The sequence below is a fragment of the Melopsittacus undulatus genome, chromosome 5, assembly GCF_012275295.1.
Source record: "Melopsittacus undulatus isolate bMelUnd1 chromosome 5, bMelUnd1.mat.Z, whole genome shotgun sequence".
Lineage (NCBI taxonomy): Eukaryota > Metazoa > Chordata > Aves > Psittaciformes > Psittaculidae > Melopsittacus > Melopsittacus undulatus.
The window spans coordinates 48498244-48521383 of NC_047531.1; the positions used below are offsets into that span (position 1 = coordinate 48498244).

The following is a 23140-nucleotide window of genomic DNA, read 5'->3' on the forward strand; positions in this document are numbered from 1 at the left end:
GCCATATTCAAAAGGCAGGGTTACATTTCAGATCTGTCATGCAAATACACATTCCCTGCCACCACACCTCTTTTCTGTGTTTACTGTAAATGCAGGTCACTGGCATTTCCCAGAGTGTCAAAATTGCACCTGTACTAAACAGACATCTGCTCTTCCTACAGGAAAATCCACACTGTTAAACCTTTAGAGAAATACATGAAGAAAAACTACAGGTAAATGTTACTTATGAATCTGAGTGACTGAAGCAGATCTCATTAAAAACAAACTCTGTAGTCTGGTCTTGTCTGTGTGAAAGAGAAATAAGAATATATGCAACAGGCTTTTATTGTATCGTTGTTGACACTCTAATGCCACTTGCTCAGAAAGAGATTTGCCCTTGGGCAGGGAGACAGCACAAGGCCAATGCACCTTGCATCCCCCTGAAGGTCCCTATTGAGAGCGCAAGCAGGATTAAAGCAATGTATCATTCCCATACTGACTTCTGCACAAAACAGACCCTTCTCATCGTGTCTGCACATGCAGACTCAGTGAAAGTAGCAGGATTGGCCCACCAAAGGGACAGGCTAATACGCATTCCTTTTAATTTTAAGAGTAGGTTAAGACTCTTGCCTCTTCTAAGAAAAACCTTTGATCTTCTTTCTTACACTCTTTTTCCAATTAACTCCTCTTCACACATCTGCCTGGATGATGCTTTTACTCCAGAATGCAATATCCTTCATTCTGATACAAAGCAGATGGCCTGGTTTGCTTTCCAGGTGGTACAAACCAGGTGTCATTCACTGTTCTGCAATGGCAGAAGTTGCACTGTTTCTGTATATATTGTATGTTTTGCTTTGCTTAGTTTTTGTTTGTCTGGGTTTTTTGTTTGTTTTTTTTTTTTAATACAAAGTTTAAATGGGGATGCTGGAAGACTGCTTACATACTCCACTGACTGTGGCATTCAAAGAGGTTCCCTTCCTTCTTTCCTTCCTTTTACTTCACCTAATTACACAGCCAAAGTGAATAGAAAATATTTCTGACATGCTTAAAAACAAAACATTGAGGCATCTTCCTTCCAGATCTAACTTAGTTGTGGTTTTAATTGCATATATCCTAACACAGTATCTACAAGAATGAAATCTTTGTACAAAAGAACCTCAACTCATTCACACTCCCACAAGAATCATGAATAACACTACTGACATTACACAGTGATTGCTTTGAATTACTTTGAATTACTCAAAGCAACAGATTCTCCTTGACACTGTGTCCCTCTGTGTCTGAAAAGAAAGTCATCCATGGGAATATTGTAGTAGAAACACAAAAGTCAGCTGTGTCCATGTATTTACCAATAGATGATGTCTCAACTATTTTACCTGTGAACACATTACTGAGACAGAAAAAGAAATTACATCAGGAGCTTAAAAAAAACCCCACAACATTGTTCATCACTGTGACCAGCAGGCTGTCGGAAGTGATTATTATCCCCCTCTACTCCACTCTGGTGAGATTCCACCTGCAGTATTGCATTCAGCTCTTGGGCCCCCCAACACAAGAGGGACGTGGATTTGCTCAAGAGAGTCCAGAGGCCACGAAGATGCACAGAGGGCTGGAGCACCTCTGTTATAGAGACAGGCTGAGAGAGTTGGGCTTGTTCAGCCTTGAAAAGTCTCCAAGGAGACATTATAGCAGCCTTCCAGTACCTAAAAGGGGGCCTACAAGAAAGATGGAGAGGGACTTTTTCAAGGGTATGTAGTGATAGGACAAGGTGGGATGGATTTAACTGAAAGAGGATAGATTTAGACTAGATATTAGGAAGAAGTTCTTACTGTGAGGGTTCAGAGTCACTGGAACAAGTTGCCCAGAGAAGCTGTAGGTGCCCAATCCCTGAGAGTGCTCAAGGCCAGGTTGGAAGGGGCTTTAAGCAACTTGGTCTAGCTGAAGGTGTCCCTGCCCATGGAAGGGAGTTGGACCTGGATGAGCTTTAAGGTCCTTTCAAACCCAAACCATTCTACAATCTGTTATATTTTACTGTGCTATAATTATACCAAATTCTAGTATTTATAATACATATTATAGTTTGGTCTGCTGCAATTCATTAACAGATATGAAATTGTGAAATTAGCAGTTTCTCTTGTTAACTGCATACCACAGAATTAGAGTAATAACTGCAATTTAGACTGAGATCCAGGAATACAGGATCAAGCAGTTCTGTGCCTCTCTAATCCTGTTTTATCCTTAAGCATGAGCCATCCCTTTCCAGCTCTATAGCTAGCAGGGAGAACTGCACCTAAACTATCCAGCTTTCATGCTGCAACTATCACCAAAATACACGGCTACAAAGCACTGACTAGCCAATAAAAGGTGGTGAGAAATTTGGATTTTTGGTGTTAAATGGTTGGCTTCAATCTTGGCTTTTTGCATGATCTTTGTTCAGTGCAATTCTGCTCACCCTGAGAATGAACCCAACAGCAGTTTTGCAACAGCAGAAAAGAACTGATTGTATCGAGATGTGGGCATGGTCCAGCAGCGACTTCAGCTCACACTACAGAGGAGGACTGAAGTGTGCTTACAGCATCTCTTTCCCCTGTGGCTTTATAAGTCTCCCTTATCTTTCAGTACGTCTCCAGGATCTGAAGACTACTTGAAAAATAGCTCTGCAATTTGTTCCTCACACAGCAAATACTGCTATAAATGTCAATAAACTAAGCTTTCGGGGGACACAGTGCAGTTGTCTTATCAAAACACTTCACATACAATAACAGTGTTTGGTATATATAAAAAAATATCTTCCCTTGCAGAAAAAAAACAGTTCTAAAATGTGTTTTATCACAATACCTTGAGCTTGCAGCATACATCTCTGTAGACACAGATTAATTTCTCATTCACTGACACTTTATATTATCACTGGCTTCCTTTGATACTTCTGCTTTAGACTGGTAGTTAAGATATCACTCGTTCAAGGGAGTAAAGTGACTACAGAAAAAGCTGGAATCTCAGAGGACTCATGTTTGACAGCAGGAAAACACACTCTTATCTGCGTACGATAATATCCAATCTGTCTCATATACTCAAAGTATTGCTTTCAGCTCAGACAGTTGAAATAGCATCAGGATTTCAGCACCAGGGCAGTTCTGTACTAGAACTATCATTAAGGCAAGCTGAGAGCTTGGGATAACCTAGCATTTTGGGACACAATTGGGATTTACTGAGTATAACTGTGAAGTTGAAAGGATGACAATTGAACATGGAAGGTCTTCAGTCATCTCCTACATACTGGGGAATGCAATGTGAAAAGAGAGACTTTTAGGCTTGTAATCATTTGCTGGAGTTTCTAAGATGTGAAGTATTAGCACCAACCATGTGAATATGTGGTACTAGACACATAAAAATGAAGCACAAATTAACCCTCCCCACCACAAGCTTAGCAGTCCCTAAAAACCTGAGGACCTGATGAGTTCTTTCCTGACTTGATGAAATATATTTGTGAGCCAAATCAGATACACTCAGTCATGGTTAGAGGAAGGATTACCTGGCTTAGTGGAGGAGACGTTATAGGGTAAACTAAATAAGGTCATTGTTTTGGTCATGAATGGCAGAGACCTGTATTTACTTTGCCTAAATGTAGTTCTCTATAAATGATAGGCTAAACTAAATACGCAGGTCCCAGTTACAGGCCATAGCCACAGAGAGGTAGCTCCAAATTCTTCTCACCCATCTCAGACATCTAGCTCAGGGTGGGATAAAGAACTCTAAGCAGTAGCCTATTTCTCTCCTTCACCTACTGAAACACCCTGAAGAACTAGAGTATACAAGGTGTCTTCCTGACAGCTAAAGTCAAATGAAGAGAGCATTATTTCCACCCTTAAAAGAACCAATGGGTTTGTGCTGAACTGGAATGACCCTTCCAGATCCTACATTTAAGTTCTTTGGATCAAAAGGTAGTGGGCAGAAAAATAACTAGTCTCCTCCTGTGCTGACATCCTGTCAAGAGATGTCTCATTTAATAAGGCATCGTAAGTGCCAGGCATGATCAAACTGTGTGTCAGGAAAGAGCTGTCCACCCCGGCACTTACAGAACTTGTAGATTGATTTGGGCAGTGTATGTGATGAATATCCTTGTGTCACAGGCGAGAAAGCGAGCTACAAAACCACTTGCACATATCAAGACATCCCTTTGCAATGTAGCCTTAGCAGGAATTGTACCAACCATAAATCCTAGATAATTGAACAACGGTGGATGTGCAGAAGGCAGCTGGGGACGTACAGGCTTACGGTACCAGAGGATATGAACCACAACCCTCTAATGACAGCAGACATGAGGGTGCAATGAGAAAGCAGTGAGACAGCTATGACTATGGTGTGGAAAACCAGAGTTAGCATTGCACCCTTCTGAAAGAGGCAGTGTGTGTAACAAGGGCAAGGGGTTTCGGTCAGCCGAGCAGGCTGGGGATAACGCTTTATGCCTGGGTAGTGCCAACCGAGCTGCTCCTCCGGAAAGGGAGAACTACGGCGAACCTGGCCGGCTCCCGCCCCAGTTCTGGGAACAATCTGGAGATAAGGCGACGGAAGAGGCCGAAGCGCTGCTGAGGTACCCCGCAGGCAGGCCTGCCCGGCCTCCAGCACTGCGGCTGGCGCCGAGCCCTGCGGCGGCTGCCAGGGAGTCGGCATGGGCAGTGGTGGCCGGCGGCTGTCCGGGATGACACGGAGCCGGACGGGCCCCGCAGGCACCCTTTCCCCACCCGTGACCGAGCCCTGTCGGAGGCGGCTGCCCGCGGGAAGGGCCCGAACTCCGGGGCGGTGGCGCCGCTTCCTGGATGTGGCGCTCGGCGGCGGAAGCGGCCGCCGTCCCCCTCCCGCCGCCTCCGCCATCACCGCCTCCCTCTCCCGCCTCCTCCTCGGGGCCCCGCCCATGAGGCGGCGACGGCGGTGGCGGTGGTTGCTGCCGGGCCGGGGGCAGGCGCCTGCCGGAGGGGCGGCGGCGGGCCGGGGCTGAGGGGCCTGATGCGGGTGCTGCGCCGCCGGAGGTGCCGGTCCCCATGCACCCCAGGTGAGCGCCCGCCGGGGAGCCGGGAGGGGTGGGCTGGGCGGATACCGGGCACCTCGGGCCTTGCGGCTGCGGCGCGCACCCCGGCCGAGGGGCGAGGAGGGGAGGGGGTCTCTAGAGCGTTCAGCCCTCCCGCAGGCCCCGAGGCTTGGTCCCGGGTCTTTCCCAAGGGTATCACCACCCTCAACAGCCGTTTGGGCCAGGGGTTGGGGGTACGTGCCTGCCCTCCCGGATAGCAGGACCCCTCGGCGACGTCCTTGTAAAGCTGTCCTGGATAGAGTGGGGCGGTTGACAAGGGCAGGCTTTGCGATGCGAAAACTGGGCAGAAGCGACATGAAAGTCAGTGACTCCGTTGCGCGGCTCAGACCTTTGGGTTAACTTGCGTGAGTTTGGTGTATTTGGCTGTTTCTCCAGGGTGAGCGGTACCTCAGTTCCAGCTCTCTGTCGGTACTGCAGAGCTTGGGCCTGCTGATTGCAAGCGGCATGTGAGAGGCGCAGTCAGTGTGGGGCTTTGCTGCTGGGGTTGTGGCCGCAGTGGGGGCAGCCGGCCTTTCTGGCACAAGGAAATGCTGATGAGAGCTGGTGTGTGGGCAGCAGCACCTGGGTGAGCAGAGCTAGGGCCAGGCAGAGCTTGTAAAGCTTTGACAGGTGAGGGGTGATCGTGTCTCGTCAGTGTCCTCATCCCCATGGACTGGTTCAGGCTGCATGTGCAGCTTGTTGCCCCAGGGGACAAGTGTGCCCGGAGCCGGCATGGTTTCTGCCAAGACTGGGGATTTGGGCTGTTGGGCAGCCTGGAATTTTCTGCAGCGTTAGAGCCATGCATGTGGTGTATGCCCACTCCAGTAGCTTAAGAAGCACTGAAGAAAGACTGGTTGGTCACTCTGAAATACAGTGTCATCAGGGGTGCCAGTTTTTGATGTGGTAGGAGCATGCAAGATGTCTGCAGAACCAGACTGAGGCAGGCCTGCTAAAACTCTGCAGCGGTGTCTCTTGTCACTACTGGCCTGGTTTGAACTGGTGGTTTGAATTAGAGGGTTTGTGTTTATTACAAATGTTAAGTGATCTTTCCCCCTCCTCTCCCCTAAGGTTTGTTTTTTGAACATGAATGTGGTGTCCAGAAATCATGAAATCAGATGCGCTTGTCCAAATAATCGTGATGTTCAGTTTGCAAATAGATCTGTGTTCACAATACTTCAATCACAGTAGCTTTGACTAGGAGTGAGACTTTCTCGATGTCAAGGAAAAAGTTACGGTCTGATCTGATTTTTTTGAACTGGCTTTTCAATCCTGGTTATTGCTATCTGATATGATCAATGTGTGTGGCTGGTGTACTTTGTGCTTAGCTTTCTAAGGCAGAGTTTTTAACTTGTCAGTATCTGATTTTTAGTTTATTTACTCAGCCCTTCCTCAGCACAATACAGTCAGTAACCAGGAATGCTCTTGCTTCTCTTTCTTTTTCCCCTCCCCTCTCTGTTCCCTGCCCTCAGAATGAATGAAATGAACTTGAGTACTATAGGGATGGACCAGCTGACCTCATCCTCTGTGAGCAATGCCCTGCCGGTCTCAGGGAGTCACTTGGGGTTGGCAGCGTCACCCACTCACAACGCCATACCAGCACCAGGTAATGGGGAAAGTTCCCACAGAGGGTATTGCAGCTCATGCTCAGTGTTTGACCATCACACAAGTGTTCATAACTAGGTAGCACTGCTTGGTCTGATAGCAAGTCATGTCTTTATGTCAGGAAATGAGGTGATATGGAAAAGGGTAGACCATAAAACATTGGTGGGCAAAGCAAAAGGGATATGTGCTTACCAGACTTATGCCTTAATGGGAGTCTCATTTTGTTCTAATGGGGTGGTTTGCACTCTGTGTGGGTAGTAGTATAATCCTTTGAAATATAGACTGCCCCCATCTAGGTCTGTCTTCAGGCAGGTGAAAATAATGATTTTTCACCTGTAAAGCAGAACTGCTTTCCTAACTCTTTTCTTCAGGAGGCTACAGAGACAAAAGTCCATTACAGCTGTGAAGTAGAAGCAGGCCCTACATAATGTATCAAAAAAAAAGATCTAGCCACATTCAGGCACAACACCAAGGGATGTCCCTTGGTGTTGTGATAACTGTGATCCTTTCTTCGAAGCTTGCCACCTTACTTTGATAGTACCATACTGTACATCCATAGGGAGCTCCCAAGGAATTAGTAGCCTCTTTGTTAGCTTGTGTGTTTGTAAATTCAAGTACTTCCACTGAATTTAAATAGGCATTTTCTTTTGCAGGCTTGCCTGTTGCAATTCCAAACTTGGGCCCCTCTTTGAGTTCCTTGCCCTCTGCTCTGTCTCTGATGCTCCCAATGGGTATTGGGGATCGAGGAGTGATGTGTGGTATACCAGAGAGAAACTACACCCTACCTCCACCACCATACCCTCACCTGGAGAGCAGCTATTTCAGACACATTCTACCTGGTAAGTAGTGTGATGCTGATGGGTGGGAAGAGCAATGTAAATTCAATTAAGAGCTACCTGTTTCTGTGCTGAAGCAGGTGAGACTATTTTGCAGAGCTGTAAATTCCCTGAGTTTGTCTGGAGTCTGTTGTGTCATTTACTCACCTTTATTTTTGGGTCTCTGTTACTATACATGTATATGAATTGTAGGTAATTTTCTACTTAAACCTGACCTCTTATCACTCCTTCTGCTGCTTTGTTTTAAAGATTAACAACAAACAAAGCATGCCTGTTTTGTACCTCAGATGGCTTGTAGTTTGAAAGCTGTGTCTTTTTCTTTTTTTTTTCTCCTGTAGGCTGAAGCCATACTTAATATGTGCATAAAAGTAGGCTGCAATAGTTCAGAGGTCAAAAAGAGCAAGCCATCAGCTGAGGAGTTAGGGTGTTTTCCCTCCTGTTTAGCCTATGACATAGTTCTCTTTTTTTGGTCAAGGTTGATTTTCAAAGGCCTAACACACTGATTTCTATCTTGAGTCCTGCCTCACATGTGCTTTAGAGTATAAATGTAGAATTTTATTTCTGTGAAGACATAAATCTGAGCTTTAAATGTAGTCCTTATTTTGTTTTTTGGCTAAGATTGACAGGGTGGAAGGGAGTAGATAAACCTCTTCAAGGTCACCCAGTGAGTGTTGTTAGTTCAGTCTAGGTTAGGAAAAGAAATACAGCAGCCCAGATCTCACCCAACTGCTGTTAACTAGTGGCTGAACTCAGCAGCTGTTTAGGAATAACCTTTCCTACTGCATTACATGCCTGCCCATTTTGTGGGCAAAGTATAGAAGAGGTGACAGTGCATTTAGGGACCAAAGGTATTTGCCATTCTTCTGAGCTGGAATAATTTATGCAGAAATGTGTTTTGGGCTTTTCTGTCATTCATTTTACTGCTGTCAAGGATCCTCCTTGTTCAAGCCACAAGGCAGCATTGCATGCAGAAATACTTCATGTAGATGGTTAAATTCAACTGTCCATTTCTTGACTTAGCCACTTTTAATGGGATGATGCTGTAGAAGGCGTATCCATGCCTGCATCTTTGTAATAACGGACATGTTTGAATGGAAAACTTTTACATAACAAATGGCTGGTAGGGTGCAAGGCCAAAAAGAAATGTGCTGACTCAAATCTTGCAGAATCTGCAAAATCCGTCTCTGACACTGCTGTTTACTTGAATGTGCTGATGTATTTCTTCCAAAGATTTTTTTTTCCAGTTTTATCCAACAAGAGAAGTTGGTAGCATGTAAAAATATTGCTTAGTGTTTTTTTGTATCTTAGGTTCTGAGGTTGGTTGATGTTGAGAAGCTTTCCAGAATTTGAGAAAAGATGTCAGGGTTTCTGATTTAAATTTAACTGGGCTGTTGTTTCAGGAGAGCATACCTTTCACGTAAGGAAAGAGAGCAGATGGCTCACAATACCTTTGAGAGACCTTATCTTGGTCCTTCAGAATTGTAGTTGATGATCTCTGAGATGGACAGTTGTGTCACTTTGGTCTTAGAGAAAGGAAGTGGTCACTGTTAAATACCTAATCAAAAAGGGATGTATAATGGAGAACTGTTTCTATTTCTAGCAAAGATGAACCAAAGATTATAAAATATTAGATTCTTATAGCAGTCCTTCATCCTTTGTGAGCTATTTCTTAAGAATGAAAAATTATGCCTAAAATGTGAACAACTTCTTTCTAATTCAGTCTTTGTACTGAAGAGCCTGGATTAAATGCTGCCAGAAGCTTGGCTCTTCAGGGTTTGACAAATAACTAGAGACTTGCTGTGTTGCATGGAAGCTCTGTATTTGTTTCAAATGATACTTTGACAAGAATGTTGGGTTGACATATGTTTGTGAGCCATGTTTTAGAATTAGTGGTTTTTAATTGGGTGCAATGTAATGACCATGTCTTAAAGGAGCTAGTTCTGAAAATACTATGCTGCGATGGTGTGGTATTTTTGTTCAAGATTTGAAAACCAATGTTATTTCACTCTCTTCTCTTTCTTCCTCTCATTCTGTCAGGTATTTTATCTTATTTGGCTGACAGACCTCCACCTCAGTACATCCATCCCAACACTATAAATGTGGATAGCAATCCAGCACTGTCAGTCCCCAGCAACCCCTCAGCCCTAGATCCCTACCAGCCCAGTGGAACTGTGGGGCTGGAACCAGGGATTGTCTCCATGGACTCCCGCACAGTGAACACCCATGGTGCTCAAAGTCTGCACCCTAGTGACAGCCATGATGTAGCTCTGGATACTACAATCACCATGGAGAGCGTGTCGAGGGTCACCAGCCCCATCTCTACAGATGGGATGGCAGAGGAACTTACCATGGATGACGTAGCTGGGGACCATTCACAGATCCCAGATGGCTCCCGGAGCCACGAACCTTTAACTGTAGACACGGTGGGAAGTAACTTGACATCGGACCCTGTGGGACACGGCGGTGTCATTCCCATTCACGGTAGCACTTTGGAACTCCCTGTCGTCATGGAGCCTGACCACATGGCTGGTCGGGTGGCAGGAATACCGGACAGCACACTAAATGACTCCATTCATACTGTGGCCATGAGCACCAACTCTGTGAGTGTGGCGCTCTCTACCTCACACAACCTAGCTTCTCTGGACTCAGTAGCCTTGCACGAAGTGGGCCTCAGCCTTGAGCCAGTGGCGGTCTCTTCCATGAATCAGGAAGTAGCCATGGGCCCAAGTCATGTGGATGTGTCTGCAGACAATCTTGCCTTCGTACCATCCTCTCTGCAAATGGAAGACTCCAATTCGAACAAGGAGAACATGGCAACCTTGTTTACCATATGTGAGTGGGCATTTCCTGCTTTTTTGGGGTGGGCGTTTGTTACGTAGCTATTGTCTGGTAGGATGACATAACTTGTTGCTATTCTGAAAGATTTCTGTTTGAAGAAATTTAGTTATTTAGCAAGTCCATGAAAGTTGGAACATCTGCAGTGGCAGATTAACCAAACTGAGACAACAGTATTTGGAATTGCACATAATAGGATGTTTTAGTGTCATTCTTTCTGTATACATCTCCCATGTTGCCTGGAGGTTGGAAGCTGCGTTTTTTATGAGCCTCTAGCCTTTTGTAGTATGCTGATATTACCCTTTGCAGTAAGACTTTTGTTTTTTAAAGTCACATCACAAATGACTCTTCTTGCTCCATTGAAAAAACATAGTAAACACCACCAAAAGCCATACATTTCATCAAGTCGGTATAGTTGTTTAGTATGATGTTATTATTAAACTATGAACAATCATCATGAAAATGATGTTGTCAACAGGACCTGCTGGGAAAAACTGCAGAGAGGGAGAGAAGTTTAAACATTTCCAATTATTCTTATCAAAAGACTTCAGTCCAGAGGTTAATTGATCTCCTAAGAAGAGAGGAACACTGGACATTACACTCGCTCAGTCCTGACATCATTCTAAGAGTGGTACTGGAGAACTGCAAAGTTCTCATTTGGTGGGACAGAGGTTTGAACTTCCACCCATGGTGTGTCTGGCTTCCTGCCACTGAATCATAGAATCAGCTAGGGTGGAAAAGACCTTTAAGATCATCAAGTCCGACCTTTACCCCAGCACTGCCAAGACCACCACTAAACCATGTCACTGAGGGCCTCATCTACACAGTTTTTGAATCCTTTCAGAAACAGTGGTTCTGCTACTGCCCTGGGCAGCCTTTTCCAATGCTTGATCACTCTCTTGGTGAAGAAATGTTACCTAGTATCCAGTCTGAACCTTCCCTGGCCCAGCTTGAGGTCATTACCTCTTGTCCTATTGCTTGTTACTTGAGAGAAGAGATTTCGTAAGGCCAGCTTTTATATTTGGTTTTGGTAGTTGTGGTGGCATTGCTGAGTGCTTAGCCTTGTGACAAGCTTTGCCTGCAGAATATTTTTTACGGAATGGAAAGAAATAGTGCCTTGGTTAGGAGTGGGTGAGGTGCAGTTTAGTGCAAAGTGAATTTGAATTAAAACGTGTATTCTGTGGAATTCCTAGAGGAAGAATTTTACAGTTGATGCACTCCAAAATTACATGGATCTGTTGCATGTTGAACAAATAATGGTCAAAATACTATGATATCCAACATGCTCATGATGAAATCCCTTCTCTTTTTTAACTCAGTAAGATTCGATGTGCCAGCTTATTGTCACTATGCTTAAAACAGTCCTGTTTCCCAGATGATGATCCCCATTAGTAGGATGTTATAGCAGCTCTTGCATGCCTGCTGCTTTCATGTGATTTGCAAAATAGGTCCTTTACTTGGAAAGGTTTAAATTTTAACTTTTTGTTGTTGGTTTTAAACTTCTCCTGAATAAAACATGAATTTGTGTCCAGACAAGTGACAGCAAAGAGAATGAGAAGTTTAGAGACTTTTGGTGGTTTTTCTTTATTAAGAAGGCAGGAGTCACGGCCCTTTCCAGAAAGCATTTTACACTGTTCCTAAACAGGAAGGAAACAGTGTGCCTTTGCTACAGTCCTACATGTTTCTGAAACTTTTAAGTAGCTCTTTCTTTGATCTTTGCTTAGAGTTCTGTGCACCCAAATCAGAGGAGTAATCACTGTGTTTTTTTATTTTTTATTTTAATTTATTTTTATATCCTATTTGGCAAGAGCAGAAGTGGAAAGGAAATGATGTGTTTTGCTTCCTGTAAAATGTAGGATTTTTTCTTTTTCAACTTATTAAAAATGTATGAATCTTTAAATCTTTCTATTAGGAAGGGTCAGATGCCTGGAACTTGCTTTACTTCCTTTTTGCCTCTCCCTGGGGCTAGACCTCTCCACAGAGCTGTAGTGGTGTGTGCTAGGCAGTGCTTAAAAACAACGGGTCCAAGTGGTGTTTCTCATTAGTCAGGTCTGGCTGTTGTTGCTGTACACCTACATGTCATCTATGCACATGAAGCAATGCTTGTGTAAGGCCTACCTAACGATTTTCTGAGTACTTTCCTATGTGTAATTGTGTAGTTGCTCAAACTGTATGTTGTATGGGGACAGACTGATGTATGAAGGTATTGCCCCCAAAAGCTCTTTGAACAAGTCATAATGGAGCTGCTGTTTCTGCTCGCTCAAGACTACTTCTGTGTTAGGTCTTTATACTGAAGTGGGACCATCAGGAGGCCAAAGAAGATCTTTGTGGAGATTTTGCTTAATTAGCTGAGCATCTTTCCTCAGAAAAAGCATGATTTATCAGGAGAGAGGTTGCTGAATAGGTGTTGGTTGCTCCATTCATAGAGAATTAAAATGGCGTAGTTTTTCTAGATGAGAGCATTTTATGCTGTGCTTTTTCCTGAATTTATTTAGATCTATTTGAAGACTTTCAGAGGTTTATTTTTCAGCAGTACTTATTGCTGAGTGATAGATCAGAAAGTGATTTTTCTTGGGCTTTTATTTTTGTTCTATTCAGTGGCATCCCTCAGAGGTGTGCTGTAGGACTTTAGTGCAGTGAGTCCTTCAAAAGCAGCACTGAGGTCAGATGTTTGCTGCCATGAAGATTTGCACTTTGTCTGAGTTTAAATGGAGATAAGGATATTTGTACATTCAAATTAGACAAAGTTTAGCAGGAAGACTTTACTGTCCCTTTGCAGGAATATCCTTGAGGTTCTACATGCAAGAAAACTTGTGTGTTCCTGGTAAATTCCAAAACCATAACCAGATAGAAAGTGTTTGGCTTGGATTTTTTTTGCCAATAAAGGTCATTTCACTTGTGATCAGAAAGTGGCTCTTTCATCATCATCATTACTGCCAGCTCTTGGGAGACTACTATCCGCTTTGCTGTAGTTTTTATAATGTGTGGACTCTGTCCCATTGCTAGATTGCCCCAAGTAGGGATAACTGAGAATAGAGGTGATTAATCTGCCATTGGGAAAGTCGGTGGAGATCCTCATATTTGATCCGGACTGGATAGGAATGGTGACATGGGTGACATGTATGTCAGTGCCCATCTGTAATAGTATGATTTGTATTCTTCTGAGTAAAAACTAGTTTGTCCTGGTTTACTGGTTTTATGCTAGTTGAGTTGACAAGTTAAACCACAGGGAAGCAGCCTTTGGCAGGAGCGCAACTAAAGATTCTGATAAGCTGAATGGGAGGAACCTGACTGCATTGTGGGGTTTGTTGCATCTTTTTAATTCCTGTTGTCCCTTCCCCTCCCTGCAGGGTGCACACTGTGTGACAAGGCATATCCATCAGACTGCCCAGATCATGGGCCCGTCACCTTTGTCCCTGACACCCCAATAGAGAGCCGAGCCAGGCTTTCTCTCCCTAAGCAGCTCATCCTCCGGCAGTCCATCATGGGAGCTGAAGCGGGTAAGAATCACATTACTCTGTAGTTCTATGCAGCAGTTTAAAATACGCTCACTGCCTGAAATCCAAAACCGCAGGGATTTTTATGTGGAAAAGAAAAACTGCAATAGAGAGGTGGTTCCCTCTTCTCTAATCACCCTTACTTACATTGTGCAAGAGCTTCTTGTGCTCTGGTTACTGCTTGGACTTCATCTAGACTCTAGGGGTGTTGCCACAGAGTGTTACTGAAATACTTCATAAGGTCAAGCACAAGCAAGGTACAGTGTTTATTTTTATCACACTAAGCAGCCTGGGCACAGCTTTGATGAGCAAACATTACAGCAGTTGCAGTTTGGGGGAAGATAACAGTTATAAGTAACGGAGGAGATTTCTGTCTGCTTGTTCATCAGCCTGGATTGCTACCTGGGGGTCTTCTGGATGCTCTCATTGTAGTATTGATCACAAGTGCCTCTTTTTTGTTTGTTTGTTTTCTTTTTCTCCCTTCATTTACATTTGGCATGTAGACTGTGACCTTGTGATTGGATGTGGACCTTGTTACTGTATTTCACGCCACTGTCACCTGGAAATCGAAGAGTACAGTGCAATACCCTAAGGATCTGAAGCCTAGAAGAGAATGTGATTATTGGCTTGCTTAGTGATGCTGCTTGTTGAGAGTAGATTGCATCTTTTCAAGATGCACTAGTTTCCAGTTTATTCCTAAAAGCTATCCAGTGTATTCATGTAGACCAACATATATATATATACACATATATATTAATGTTTAATAATAAATAATATACACGCAGGAATCCCTCTGCCCATGACAGAAATACAGCTGCCTCTGGGGAGAAATGCAGAAGCTGCTTAACAATGCCCAGCAACAATTCTGGAAATTCCTGGGGATTAGGTAGGCAAAATGTAGTTACTAAAACTAGTATTTTCTGCTTCTGCAGAAAGCGTCATGAAAACCTGAGTTGGTACCAGTGGCTAGGATCTTAGTTTTATAGCTTACTGAAAAGTAAATTACTTGCTTTTGACAAACAAACATTTGTAATTAGAACAAAGCGGCTCCCAATAGTGTCATGTGGTGGTGGTGGTTCTTGTCTCTGCCTTAGGTGTGTTTTACATGTGAAGTAGAAGCTTTGATGATCTTATGCCTAGATATTACCCCTGGAGCATTATCTCATAAACCTCCTACCTCTTTGTTATGCATTATTAGTTGTTTAAATAATTGATTTCTGCAGATTTTGGTCTTCTACTGATAGGTGTGTGGACACGAGAAACCATTCCTGTAAGGACTTGTTTTGGACCTTTGATTGGGCAGCAGAGCCATTCGCTGGAGGTGGCAGAATGGACAGACAAAGCAGCTAGTCACATCTGGAAGGTCAGCAGATGTTATATCTTACAGAGCCTGCAGGCATGCTTTTATCTTGTGAAAGTCACCACATGACACATCAGATTTAACATTATCTTCCTTGTCAAGAATCAAAATTAATGTAGTTTGATAGTTTAATACTTCTGAAGGACAACAAACATCTTTTATTTTAAAAGGCTGTATGTGGTTTCCAGTATTTGTGTGCAGTTGCAGTAGAGATTGTATATGAATTACTGGGTAGCACTTGTTTGTTTTGTATCCTTGTTTATTGAAAGTTCCCCCAGGTGATGAATGATTTGTTTTAGGAAAGCTGCTTTAAAGCTTTTCTTTCCCCCATCATTTCATGTTCAGAAAGTAAAATTGATCTATATAAATAAAACATGTACTGTTTGCTCAGATACTATCATTCACAAGACTTTGCTTGTAAGAAAAGCAGCTAAATGCATTTCTGCTTGGAGCTAAAGGTGGTGTGTAGGAAGGATGCTGATAAATAGTTTTTCTAACCTCCTGGGTAGCAGAGAGGTCAAGATTCCTGTGGGAAGGGAAAGTGAGAACAGGGCTATGGTCTTTGCAATTGCAATTACGACCTCTTGGCTTGTTCTAGATAAACATATCCTCTCTTAAAGAAAAAAGCTGGCTTTCCCTGCATTTCTTGCTGTGTTTTCTTCTAAGATTGCATTTGTTTTTTCCTGGTAGATCTACCACAATGGTGTCTTGGAGTTCTGCATCATTACAACTGATGAAAATGAATGTAACTGGATGATGTTTGTACACAAAGCCAGGTGAGAACCACCTGTACTGTGCTGAGTACCTTTGAGTCTGAGCTGTAGGCTCATAGGATGGTGTGCTGGAGGATGTACACTGCTGCACTGACTGCCTGGAAGGGTAATGAGCTCAGGACCAGGGGACCTTCCATTCAGAAATTATATAGGCATCTTGGACTGGTGGGGAAGAATGAAACAGAGTACCCAGTGGAGAATGTTACAGGGGAGCCAGTACACATGCTGTAGTGAAACAGCCCCAGACCTGCCCATGAACTTTTATTCTCTTGTTCTAAAGCTTCAAACCAGCTTCTTTTTATATTCGCTTACTGTGTATTAGCTTGTTTACTGCCTTCCCTCTGGCCCATTCCTTTTGGGTACATCTGTGAAGTTGATGTTGATTGTATTTTTGATTTTAATAATTTATCATCAAAGTGTTCCTGGGTTCTTTTGGCCAAGTTCCAGGCTCTTACAGCTGACAAGACCTGTCCTTTTCAGTCTTTCTGGAGCCTGCAGTGGAAACTATCCAGCATTACTCCATATGTGGTCTACTGAGAAGGCTTCCCTCTTGCTCTGTGACATGAGGTTTTCCCTGCAATTCATTTCATTGCTCCTGTATGCAGGAGTCAAGAACTTAATGCTTGATCTCCCACTGCAGTGGGGCACAGCTTTGCTGGTTTCAGGTACTGGGAACAAATATGTGCAAAAAACAGCTTCAGAAGACAAGTTACCACATCTTGGAAATGTTTTTCAAGAGTTATTTTTGAAGACAATTTTGCTGTCAGACTTTACTGATATTTATTTCTCCGTTGTGTGTTATCTGTTTCTTAAGGGGGTTAATGTTATTTGTGCATATATTTTTGTAGTTCCTTAAGAGATCATAAACTCTCCTCTCTCAACCCACTTCAGTGTGTATTAATAATTTGCTCAGCAAGATACCACAGTGCTGTGAAAAATACATCATTTAGGGAAGCAGATTGGCTCTCAAGATCCAGTTTTCTCTTACTTTCCTTTAATAAGCAAGGACAGAAGTGACAGACATGAAGGGGTTTATGTCCTGACAAGCACTGAGGTTCTCTTATTACCAATTTGTAGGAATTTCCTTCCTTTTTTTTCTTTCCTCTGCAAGTAATTCTTTCTGGAGGGTTTTTTTTTTCCTAACACTTATTATTGCCACAGGAACAGGGAAGAGCAGAATCTCGTAGCTTATCCTCATGACGGAAAGATTTACTTTTGCACCTCTCGGGACATCCCACCTGAACACGAGCTTCTCTTTTATTACAGTCGGGACTACGCACGACAGCTTGGTAAGTAAGCACTCATCTTTGTTGGCTTTGCAGGGAGTACTTGGCATTTTTTGTGCCATCTCTGGGCACCGTGACTTGGGAGTACCTTATGTTCCTTCTCAGTTCCTAGTGATGCACATCATAGTTTCCTCTTATATTCCGTGACTACAGGAGTACCATTATTTGAAAGAAACATTTCACTATCTAATTGCACTGATTAGGAGTAAAAGATTGCTGTTTCAATGGAAAAGGATTGTTTTTCTTCTGTTCACTCATCTGGTGCTAAGGGAGTTTTGCTAGCTGAAGATTTTCCCATCCTCCCCTATCTGTGCTTGTGATAATTTAGGTTTGGTGGAGCTGTGCTCAAAACCATTCCAAAGTTTGGACCCCCAGAACATTAGAAATGGCCTACCTAAAAGTGCTGAAAAGCAAACATCAGAGCTGAGAGGAATAGGGCTGAAAATCTCTGCAGCTGGTTTTGTTACCACAGACTAAGTGTTAACGTGGATCACACTCTGTTAGGCCTTGCTCTGCCTCATTAACAGTGATGCTTTTGTGCCCAAAGGTGTACCTGAACATCCGGACGTGCACATCTGCCACTGTGGAAAGGAATGCGCCTCTTATGCGGACTTCAAGGCCCATTTGAACAGCCATATTCACAGCCACCTCCCCAGTCAGGGGCACAGCAGCAGCCATGGACCAGGCCATGGCAAGGAAAGGAAGTGGAAGTGCTCCATGTGTCCCCAGGCTTTCATCTCCCCATCCAAGCTCCATGTCCATTTCATGGGGCACATGGGCATGAAGCCACACAAGTGTGATTTCTGTAGCAAAGCTTTCAGTGATCCTAGCAACTTACGGACACACCTCAAGATACACACAGGTAAGGGCTGGGGACTTTAGAGATGCCTCTGCTACTAAAACACTGGGGCAGGACTTGTTCTCTCTGATACCTTGGCCAGTTGTCAGGGCATAGCTCGTGCCCTGACAACTGACAATCTAAGCTCTAAGAAACATAAAATTGTAGAATGTTTTGGGTTGGAAGGGACCTTTAAGAATCATCTAGTCCAACTCTCCTACTATGGGCAGGGACACTTCCACTAGACCAGGTTGCTCCAAGCCCCATCCAACCTGGCTTTGAACACTGCCAGGGATGGGGTAGCCACAGCTTCTGTGGGCAGCCTGTGGCAGTGTCTCATAACCCTCACTGAAAAAAAGTCTTTATGTCCAATCTAAATTTCTCTACTTCGTTTAAAACCACTGCCCCTTGTCCTGTCATTATAGTTCTTGGTAAAAAGTCTTAGATCTTTCCTCTCTTTCCCACTTGAATTGTTTTTCATCTTAAGGTAATGGCACAAGACTGAAATTGGTGTCTGTGGGGTGAGACTGATACCAATCAAGGTCAGTCAGTCACTCATCAAAATTGAAGTTGGAACATGCTGTTGACTTCTGTGGGCATTTGGGTATCACTGGAGCCATTTGGGATAAAGGGAGAGTTGCCAGCAGATCAGTGAATGAGCATAGAAAGAGCTTAAAGTGAAAGATTTTTCATCTGTGTAAGAAGAGAAGAAATACAGAAAAGCATGGATATAGCACAGTGTGAGGATAGGGAGAAGGTGAAGGTCAAGTACAGTCTAGCAATTGTGTGGATCTTTTTGCCTCCTTTTTTTAGTAAGGTTGAAACAGCTATTGGGAATCAGAATGCAAATCCCAAAGCTGGAAACAAAATAAAACTGGGAGTTCAGTGCACTTCAGTCAAGCACAGGAAGCTGTGGGCACAGCAGTGAGGAGTTTTAATAAACTGATCAAGTACAAATGTGGTATACACAACCACAGAATACTCAGTGGGAGAGGGAGTCCAGTGGTATTCAAACTGAGTATGAATTCAGTGGTGTGTAGGGGTTTTCTGGCAAAGAATAATGGAAGAACTACAGGTAAGTGGGAAAATGGGATAAAACATAGAAGTTACCAGAGAGCCAGCGAGCTTTGTACCTGTGTTTGTTAGATAAGAGAATTTATGTTTCTAGACAAAGGCAATGCAGCGCATCAAATGTTGTTGGGCTCCAGTAAGGCTTCAGATACTGTTCCAATGGGAAATCAGTGGAGATAGGGTTGTACTACTGTACATTAACTAGATGGCTACCGTGGCTACTATTAAAAGGGAGGCTACCATTATTTTTCCTCAAGAATTCATCTTGGATAAGCTTAGTCTTCTTGAGTGCTTGCCTCAGTCTCTTTGTGGGAAAATACTACAAGCTTACTGGTGATGTTTTGTTATGGAAAACATGCCTCAGGGAGGCACAGATGTTGTAGGCAAGAATCAGAAAGTTTGTCTTAATGGAAAGGGCTGGCTGCCCACATGCACTGGAGGAATCAGTGGTGTTTAGAAGGACCAATAAGGATGCATAACTGCATCTCATGAAGGGCTCGGTGGGTTGAAGCAGTAGCATCAAGTAGGGCTTTTGGCTTGGGGGCATGGGCTAGGGGATGAAAAGCTTTCGGAATGATGAAGTCAGATGCACTGGACACTGACAGATAATGGGAACAGATTGCCGGAGAAGCTGTGGCTGCCCCATCCCTGGCAGCCCCACAGCCAGGTTGGATGGGGCTTGGAGCAACCTGTTCTAGTGGAAGGTGTCCTTGCCTGTGGCAGGGGCTTGGAACTAAATGAGTTTGAAAGTCCCTTCCAAACGAAACCATTCTATCATTCTGTGCCTGGGTTTTGCATAGCTAAATCTAGACTGTGTGGTGAGTCTAAAGGAACTGCAAGAGGAAACAGGTCCTGTTCACAACAAATCTGCTTTTATTCAGGGTAAAATGTATTTCTGGGAAGTGGTAGGGCTTGTTTCCTTATTGTATTTCTTGGGACCCTGACTGTCAGTTTGTGGGTGTACACATGCAATTCTAGGGCAGAAGAATTACCGCTGTACCCTCTGTGACAAGTCGTTCACCCAGAAGGCTCACCTGGAATCGCACATGGTCATCCACACTGGGGAGAAGAACCTCAAGTGCGATTACTGTGAAAAGCTGTTCATGCGGAGGCAGGACCTCAAGCAGCATGTACTCACTCACACACAGTAAGTGATCCCACAGGATGCATTGGACTGGCCAGTGCAATATATAATGAAGCTGGATAGTCTGAGAGAGAATCTCAAGTTTGCAAATAGTTTGGCCTATGGAGTATAGGCTCATCCTCTGAAGTGACAGAGCAGTCAAGATGGACAAATTTCTTGTTACTGGCTGAAGCTGTCCTATTCTAGACTTCACAGTATTTTAATGACAGTAAATCCCAGGCATGCACCTTGTCCTGTGAAATGGCATTTTTGAGTTTTCATCATTTTGGAGAGAGAGGGTGTTAGCTGATTTACATTTAGTTCTCTGCTGAGAACATGACCACAATCATAGATCGTGTAAATTAAAATCGTAAAAGTCCTCATTGTTATCCTGAGTAACTGGTTAGTGAAGTCTTCCTCTCTGTTTGCACCTGGGGTGGGGTGCAGCCATTCCCAGCTTTTACATCCCCCCAGGTCCCATACATGAACCCGGTCTCCTGCTCCTCCTACAGGGAGATGCCCATGCTCAGGGCAGATCCCTACCCCCAGGTCCTCCTACTCCACACCTACAGGTCTTCCCCTGCCCCTCAGCTCTCTGCCAGGCCAGATCTTTCCTTCTGCTGTGAGATTTTTCCATCTTGCTTCGTTACTCCCAAGACAAAGTCTTCCCTTAAAGGCTGTTCACCGAAAGCCATTCACTTTGCTTACTTTGTTTTCAGCATCTGTTTGTTGTACTCACTTGGAATTGATTGTTGCTTCTGTCATGCTGCCTAGGAGACAGGATAGCACAGCTAGCATGAGTGAGAGGCAGACAGACAGTCTTGCTTGGCTGCTTGTTCTTATGCCCAGAGCACTACTGCTGGGAGGTGTTTTGCAGAGTCGTCTTCAGAATTTGACTGCTGCAATCTGGTAAGCCTCTGCTTGGCATTTACAGACCGAGGGTTGTTAACAGTCGGCAGCTTTGTTTGCTTCATTGTTCTTTCCCCACCCCCCTGCACCCGTTTATGCAGGGTGGGAGGGTAGGAAGGCGAAGAGCAACCTTTCCACCACGGCAACATTTCTTCCCCTGCCAAAACATGGAGCTCAACCAGAGCTATGTCTTACTCAACAAACAAACAAAACCCTTGTAGAATTCTTTCTTCTTCGGTTCATCACTGGGGAAAGAACAATTGGTCCCAAGCTAGCAGTTAACCTAAAAAGCCAGACTTTTGCCTCAGGGAAGATGGTTGCCTGTGTACTGTGTGGGAAAACTGAGCAGTGTTTACACTAGTAGCACTGTTATTTCTGGTCTGCTCCTCCTTCAGGTATATTGAAAGTAAGATTTAGGAATTAGACTGAACCTTTCACCCTTCCTGTCACCACCCACCCCGCTATTTAGTACAGGAACAGCTGTCTTGTAGCAGGAGCAGACTGTAACTAACTTTATCATATCTTACAGAGAACGGCAAATCAAGTGCCCCAAGTGTGACAAGCTGTTTCTGAGGACAAATCACCTGAAGAAGCATCTCAATTCACATGAAGGAAAGAGGGACTATGTCTGTGAAAAATGCTCCAAGGCTTATCTAACCAAATATCACCTTACTCGCCACTTAAAAATATGTAAAGGCCCTGCATCCAGCCTGTCAGCCCCAGAGGAGGAAGAGGAGGATGATTCAGAGGAGGAATTAATAGATTCTATGAGGACTGAAGACTGTAGGATTAACAATGGGGTCTATTCAACTGGTGATGCCCTCTCTGGACACAAATGAAGAAAAGCGAGGGGGAAATTTACTCACATATTGGAACTTGAGAAGGAAAAACACCCTCTTCTTTGTTTTCCCAGTTAACAGCATATGTCGAATGAGGATTTTTCCTTCTGTTTTCGTCTCCACACTACCACTGCTTATTAAACTGTAGCCAGAACACTGAATGAGAATGGATCATGCACATACAAGAGTTGCTAAGAAGGAAATGTGAGACAAGCAGACTTTTTCACACACACTGTGCATACTTCCTTTTCCAAATCACTCAGATTAATCCATCCGGTGCCAGGATACACGACACACCTTGCATAGCCCTTTGAATAAAGAGCCACAAATGAGAAGAAATGTAGTTGAGTGACTGCAGTGACCTGTAAGCCAACTGTCCTTAGCTGCCAAAGCCATGACAATGAGAGAAATGAACAAAGAATGGTGGTGGCATATGATGTATTTTGCTTTTTAATACTTTTTAACTGAAAGATGTGGTTTGGTACAAAGCAAAGACTTAGCAATGCTCAGGTTTCCTTCTTAAAAAAACCCTCAAACAAAAACTTTGGTTAAACAAAAAAAAAGCCCATGAAATCAGCAAAATCAGCATTTGCAGACAAAGCAATTACCCCACTACAGAAAACTGGACACTGGCTTTTGGAGAACAGTTACTGCCTCTTCTTGCTATGGTTCGCTAGAACGTGGCAGCAGGTGAAGACGTAAAGACTGTACAGACTCAGTAAGGAGGAGGCTTACAGATGCTCAGATAGTGTTTACAGTATATATTATTTCTCATGCTGTAAACCTTGTACCACCTAAAATGATGGGAGGGTTTGCTGCTAACATTATTTATGGAATTAAGATGTATTTTCACTTGGTGGTTTTCCTTTGAAAAAATTAAAAATGTGGCTCTTTTCTAATGGTTTGGTTTTTTTTTTAATACTTACACATTCTTAAGAAAAAGGATCCCATTTCTGATAGTGATGCTAAGAGAAATAACACCCCTCTTTTAGCACCTGTACGCTGTATTTCCTAGGGAGATCCCAAAGAATCCCATGATAAATGCATGTTGCTTGCCCTCTGAGATCAGGATGTGAATAAAAAGCTCCAGAAAGACAGGTTGAGGGATTTTGTCTCGTCAAGGGAAA

At 43.7% G+C, this 23140-nt stretch overlaps 1 protein-coding gene across 1 annotated transcript; it reads left to right on the forward strand.

The window, feature by feature from the left end:
- Positions 1–4983: 4983 nt before the first annotated feature.
- On the forward strand, positions 4984–22912 carry PRDM4 (PR/SET domain 4). Its single transcript, XM_005150418.3, has 11 exons — positions 4984–5029; positions 6514–6647; positions 7300–7485; positions 9520–10314; positions 13668–13817; positions 15059–15177; positions 15865–15950; positions 17109–17236; positions 17781–18095; positions 20121–20289; positions 21704–22912. The coding sequence occupies exons 1-11, from the start codon at positions 5019–5021 to the stop codon at positions 22011–22013; spliced, it is 2403 nt and encodes an 800-aa protein (XP_005150475.2). The 5' UTR covers positions 4984–5018; the 3' UTR covers positions 22014–22912.
- The last annotated feature ends 228 nt before the right edge of the window (positions 22913–23140 follow it).

What these genes read in the sequence shown, in the direction of transcription:
- PRDM4 (XM_005150418.3), top strand. An exon ending in CATCATGGGAGCTGAAGCGG is followed by an intron (nt 13,818 to 15,058) that starts GTAAGAATCACA and finishes TTCTACTGATAG; the next exon opens with GTGTGTGGACACGAGAAACC. An exon ending in ATGTTTGTACACAAAGCCAG is followed by an intron (nt 15,951 to 17,108) that starts GTGAGAACCACC and finishes TTATTGCCACAG; the next exon opens with GAACAGGGAAGAGCAGAATC.